Source organism: Filicampus tigris, chromosome 1, assembly GCF_054856515.1.
Source record: "Filicampus tigris isolate MCC_2025a chromosome 1, RoL_Ftig_1.0, whole genome shotgun sequence".
In the NCBI taxonomy this organism is placed as follows: Eukaryota; Metazoa; Chordata; class Actinopteri; order Syngnathiformes; family Syngnathidae; genus Filicampus; species Filicampus tigris.
The window spans coordinates 35520926-35527350 of record NC_141217.1 but is presented as its reverse complement, the minus strand read 5'-3'; the positions used below and the strand labels follow the sequence as shown (position 1 = coordinate 35527350).

Here is a 6425-nt window from a genome sequence, read left to right as displayed (position 1 = left end):
TGTGAATCGCCTTGAAGTGGCACGCATTGAAGCAATGGCTGCACCTCCGCTCCTCGTTGAAAATCATGAACTTTTTGGCTCGCACGGCCGATAAATAAATAAATAAATAAATAGGAACTGGTTTTCTTAAAGTTTAATTAACATGTAGTCTATAAAAATATGAATAATCAAGTATAGAAAGGAAAAAGGAAACAGTGTAATGTATTTACTGTATCTCACTGTATCTCCCTCATATGTTTAACAATGTTTAAAACGATGTTTTTTTATCAAGCATCTTCTAATATTTTGAATGATTAACATCTTTTTATTTTATTTTCAGTTATGATTGTGCCGCTATTTGCTGATTTTAGATTTTCGCTGAGGTACGGTTTCAGTATCGGTATCGAGGTCTTTTTATGCGGGTATGGTATCGAAGTCAACATTTTTGATATCGTGACAACACCACTCAAACAACGATATCAACAAATCTCATTTACGGACGAGCTTGTCTATCACATCCGGAGCATTTTTTTTTTATCAAATCGTCTGTAAGCCATTTCTTTTTAATTGTAATGTCGCAGGATGACTTACATGTTTTGGATCAGGGTTTGTGGCCTATTTACAGTGTGAAACTATTAATTAGGCCATTGGGCGTTTATAAAAATTGGAGGCCGGATGTCATTTACTCACGGTTCTTCACTATTGGCAGCGGGGCTCGGTCTCAATACTCGCAAATACTTTATTTGCTCCAACTTTTGCAGACACTCAAGCCATGGTTCCCCAGTTTGAGAGCGGTTGCTGTAGATGGGCTTTTATGCCGATCACAATGTGTCTTGTGTCTCTGATCTGGCAGGCGGTTCGCTCTTTAAAGGAGACGATGGAGGACTGCTGGGACCAGGACGCGGAGGCCCGACTCACGGCCCAGTGTGCCGAGGAACGGCTGGCAGAGCTGCTCCTCATTTGGGACCGCTCCAAATCAGTCAGTCCCACGCTCAACCCCATGTCGACCACTCTGCACAACGAGAGGTAAAACTCCTAATTGGGGTTCGTCACCCTTTTAAATGCCTGCTTGCTCTTTAAAACCAGCAAATACTTTCCCCACTCTTTCCGTTCAGAAACCGTGTGACACCCAAGTCCGGCCCGTATGCTGATCATTCCTCCACTTATATCGAAGAGCACGAGGGCGTGGCCAAAAACACGCAGGCCGATACCATGAGCTCTGCGGGTGGCCGGGTGGGGGGCGGGACCGGGGAGAGGAACAGGAACTCCATCAACCAAGAACGCCAGCAGCAAGCTAACGCCCGGATGCCCAGCCCAGAGGGTAGCAGCGGCGGCGGGGCTTGCTTGGGTCTAAGAGGGAGCCCCTCGGCCTCCACCACGACCACCACTATCATTTCCGAGTCCGAGGGGCCGACGGGCTGCGCCACGGTCCCCGTCTGCCTCCACCTGACCCAGGAAGACCTGGAGACCACCAAGCTCGACCCCAAAGAGGTGGACAAGAACCTGAAAGAGAGCTCGGACGAGAACCTGATGGAACACTCGCAGAAGCAGTTCTGCTCTCCAGACCCGCTGAGCCCGGGGAGTTCCAGCTTGCTCTACCCCCTCATCAAGATGGCAAGCGAAGCCTCGGGTACAGCCGAACCGGCCGCCTCCATGCCCGCCGCCGTCTTCCCCCTGCCCAAGCAGCAGAACCTGCCCAAAAGGCCGTCGAGCTTGTCCCTGCGCAGCAAGCCGGCCAAGAAGGAGTCGTCGTCGTCGTCCTCCTCTTCGCTCAGGTTCAAGTTCGGACGATCGGGGAAGTCCAACCTACGGCAGGTGGAGGGATCCAAGATGAACAGCGGCGCGGTAACGGGCCCAAACACGGACGCAGAAGCTCATCGAGGCGCGGGTATAAACAACATACCGGCTCTGCGAGACGGCCACGCTAACGGCAGCATGAATGGCGCCATCAACGCCCACAACGGCGGGGTCGCCTCGGCGGCGACCGTAGGCGGAGATGCGGCTTTCGGAGGATCCGGCGCCATTCCCGACGGCAACGGCGCGGCGCGGTCCGACGACAGTCGCCTGAGCCTCGGCGTCATCACGGCCAGCCCCGACGAACACGAGCCGCTCCTGAGCCGCGAGCAGCCGGATCCCAGGGACGCGTCGTCCAGCGCGACCGCGCTGCGCTCGGCTCGGCCCAACACCAACAACAACAACAGCAACACGGGCCTCGGCCGGGGCGACGGCGAGAGCGGGGGCGAGAGCGAAGGGGGCGGGGACGAGGACACGGGTGTGGAAGGAGGAAGCGGGGCTCCGACGGGAACCCCGGCGGGAAGCGCGGGGGGTCCCGGCTCCGCTGCCTCGAACTTTCCCGTGACGGTCACCATGCGGGACGAGTCCCTGCTCAGGCAGCCCAGAGCTCGCAGACCGGAGAGACCAAACTCCTTGGACCTGTCCTTCACCACACAGGACCTGGCCTCATTAGGTGAGACGCCGGCTGACACTTGTAGTTTGCGGAGTATGTCATTGGCCATCGATACTGATACTGTGGTACCTCAAGTTAAGGGATTTGTGTGTTTGTTTCCTCCTCACTCGGTGGGGTGTTTTTTTTTTTGTTTTTTGTCGACTTTAGGGCTGCAGCTATGGAATATTGTATTTATGTATCCGACTGAAAATTCTATCAAATAGAGTATTCATAACAAGTATATATTTTCCCTTGGTTAAAGAACAGTGATGAATACACAAGAGAAAATAAGACATTTCACTTAATAATAAACGACCAATTGTTTTTAGATATTCTTTTAGAGAATCAACATTTTTTTTCATTTAAAAACTGCGCTGTAATAGACAGCACCTCACCATCTCACATACAAAGTTGTCCTTTCATCCCGGACTCAATAATTAATTCTCTTTTTTGGACTTTAGGTACCTCTAACATCGTTGTTACTACTGAATGGAATATTAACGAGGGTTTTGTTTTTTTTTTTCCTTTAAAAGCATTAACATATTACAAGAAAAGACGAGGACAATAACAACCTTACAATCAAAAATAAAACAAAACACAACCACTATACACAAAATAATCAACATTGCAAAAAACCCACGTACACAAAAAAAACACCCCCGTGTCACCGCAACAAAAGCTCTCTTAAGCCGGCGTCGAGGTAGTCACGTCGAGGTTACTAACTGTCGTTGTATTACGGAGTCAACCCGTCCGTCTTCCTTCGTCCACGCGTTCTTAGTGAGTGACCACTTTTAGAATTAAGGTGAATAATCCGCCCGTTTTTTTAGGCAACTCTAACTCTAAGAATCGTTTGCACTTGTTACGACCTAGAAAATTTCGCTATCCCTGTTTGGATCGCTCGTTTGTTTATATTGAGCCGGAGTAGCTATTATTCATTAAAAAGGTCGAATGGTTGAAATAAAAGAAAATAATAAGGTGACAAAGATTATTTTATAAGTTTATGGGGAATTTACTGACTGAGATGTTAAATTAAAGCCGCATATTGTTTGATTTATTTTCAATCTATTAAGCATTTTGAGTCTCTTATTGGTGGATGGCAAACTAAAAGTGAAGTTGTGCCTTAATTAATTTGGAGTTTGCCCTCTCCTCCTACTGTTGCAAGTAGTTGCATTTAATGGGTTGAACAAGCCCGACCATATACGGCTGTCATTTCTTCACATTTGCATTATTTTTGCTGTTCTCCACTCACAATAATGAAAAGAACTGAATGAATGAAAACACTCACAGACGTCACTGAATTTGTGGCGGCGGTGTTAGCTAGCAATCCACCGTGAGTACTAAAGCGCGGGGGCTCCCCTCATGTTTTCGTTGAACGTTTATAAATATTTCTGGGGGATTCTGCCGCGAAAAGCAGAAACTCACAAATAAGTGACATCCCTGCCCTCAAAGGTGTTTTTGAAATGGCTTAAGAACAGAAGAAGATCATAAAGCATCAACACCACGCCTCGAGCATGAACGCAATCATCAGCCCTTGGTGCATAAACAACCGCATTCACTACTTATTATTATTATTATTATTATTCAACACAAACAAATCAGCTTTACATGAGGCAAATAATGAATGTTTAATGGCTGTTTGCAGGCGACAGCTTGGGGCACCCAGACAGCGCTTTGGGCACGGGCGATAAAATCAAGAAACGAGTCAAGACGCCGTATTCCCTGAAGAAATGGCGGCCGACCACGTGGGTCATCTCGACGGACGCCAGGGGGCTGGAGGTCAACAACAACAACAGCAGCAGCAGCGGGTCCGGACGGGGCCAAGGCCACGGCCACAACCGGCCCAAGTCCACTTCAGCCATCTACCTGCGGGGCGGAGACTTGGTCGGCGAGCGCCGCGACACACACGTGTGAGCGTACTGCCACGCTGGCTCAGACTGAACACACCCACTTGCTTTTTTGTTGTTGTTGTTGTTGTTGTTGGGGGGGGGGGGGGGGGGGCAGGCGGTTCAGCTCAACTCAGAATCAGCAAGAGGAAGCTACGGGGAATCGTGGCCTAAGAGTCGAGTCCGATGTACAGTACACTAATCAAGGTCTCGCTGCTGTGTCTTTTCCGATGACATCATTTGCTTTAAACGCAATCCGAGCTATGCAGCGTTCTCTCCCGCTCGTCCATTTCTGTACGCTGTCCCTTTATGTCCGCCCCTCACAGGCGTTCGAGTCTTTTGTTTTTCTTCTACGTGCACTTTGAGCCGATGAGATCGGCGTTTGGTCCTGCCCTTGCCCGTCGTGACCGCGGCGCCGCGCGGAATTCAATCATGCGCTCTTGTTTGTTTTCATTCAAGCACAAGGCCCTGTTGAAAAGAAGAAACGGTCTTAAAAGACAGAACAAACAACTTTTTATTTGTATTTTTTTTTTTGTTTTGTTTTTTGATTTTTGTATGCAAGACCTGTCGTCGTGGATTTATCCATGTTTCGTATCATCACATAATTTTAATTGTGCAATAGGATGTAGCTTTTAGATGCTTTTCATGTTTAATTGTTTTCTACTTTTGTTTTTAAACATCAATCATATTTTGAATATGTCAATCTCCTTTGCACTTATGATTAGTCACAATCATCAACCATGTCCCCCCCCCCGCCCCAGACTGATGCGGAAATACAAATGACAATCCTTCATTTTTCGTCTCTGGGGCACCTTAAGTGGGGCACGAACAATCGGGCTCATCCGAGTTGAGAATATTGGGACTTTTCCCCACCCTCTTTCCACACGATCGCACCATGAATCTTTTTTTTTTTTTCCCCTTCAATCTAAGGCTCTTGTCTCAGTGTCAGCTGACGTCATATTTGACTTGATGTATGTGACTGAATTACATCCGGAAGACTAAAAAAAAAAAAAAGTTGTGCTTCTTGGAACTGTAACGGAAATGATGAAAAAAAAGAGAGACAAAGAAATACCAAACCCCCTTCCAAAGCACGTTGAATATTATTTGTGCTTCTACTGGTCACATTGCTTAATGTTTGAATGGGTGGTTGTACAGTATGTTTATTTGTGTGTTTAAGTAATTTTGTTTTGCTGGAGTCCAGCGCTGTACAGTCCATGTATGTTGTACTCATTCTGTATTCTCAGCGCCACTTCAGGATCAATTAAACAAGATCTCATTTATGTTTTTGTAATCTGTAATTTGTATGCAAGAAGAAGAAGAAGAAAAAAAACACTATGATTGCATTTGTTTGCATATTTTTATGGGATTCCGTGTTGCATTCAATGGACATGGATGACCTTTGATTCCATTGCTTCACGTTTGCTCGATACAATTTCCCGAAACCTTTTCAAGACACTATGGAAGAAAAAAAAATCTCAATAAATGTATGAAAACTTGGGTTTTGTCTTTTTAGGTCATTGGGGGTATATGATTTCATCATGGTGCAGGTGTTGCCAACACAAAAATAAGGCACGGCTCATTGCTCCAGTGACTGCATCTGTAAACAGGGGCGGAGCTACATGCTGGCAAGCTCTGGCCACCGCCACACCTAGGGCATATTTTTCTGCATTTTTCACATGGACGCACAGACCCCTTGATAGTCCCTAGTTATTTATATTAACTGCCTATTTGAAGATCAATTAGACAATTGATCTGAATGTAAACTTAAAAAGAACCAGTCTTATGTAATTATTATTTGTTGATTCTTACAATCAAAATAAATATAAACCCATTACTTTCACACCATAGCAAATACAGGACATGGCAGAGAGGTTATTGTATATCATACCATCCACAGTCATGGTTTTGTGAAATAAAATTAACACATACCAACCTTACATACACGCATAATACAAACAGGAACACACAAGTAAAAAAAAAAAAAACTTTTAAAATCATGAAGAGGTGTTTGTGTCATTGACTTTTTTAGATACTGTATGATTGCAGTAAGCAAAATGGCGTCGCCGTTTGTGACAAATGATCACCCTGATTGGCTGTTAACTTGTGAATCAGTGCAT

At 46.1% G+C, this 6425-nt stretch overlaps 1 protein-coding gene across 1 annotated transcript in view; it reads left to right on the top strand.

Annotated features, from left to right (window-relative positions):
* LOC147153850 (bone morphogenetic protein receptor type-2-like) overlaps positions 1–5806 on the top strand; it is a 36293-nt gene extending 30487 nt beyond the window's left edge. The window contains exons 11-13 of the mRNA XM_086036737.1: positions 833–1005; positions 1095–2446; positions 4068–5806. Of these exons, the coding sequence (XP_085892863.1) occupies positions 833–1005; positions 1095–2446; positions 4068–4336 (1794 nt within the window). The 3' untranslated portion in view covers positions 4337–5806. The remainder of the gene's footprint in view (positions 1–832; positions 1006–1094; positions 2447–4067) is intronic.
* The last annotated feature ends 619 nt before the right edge of the window (positions 5807–6425 follow it).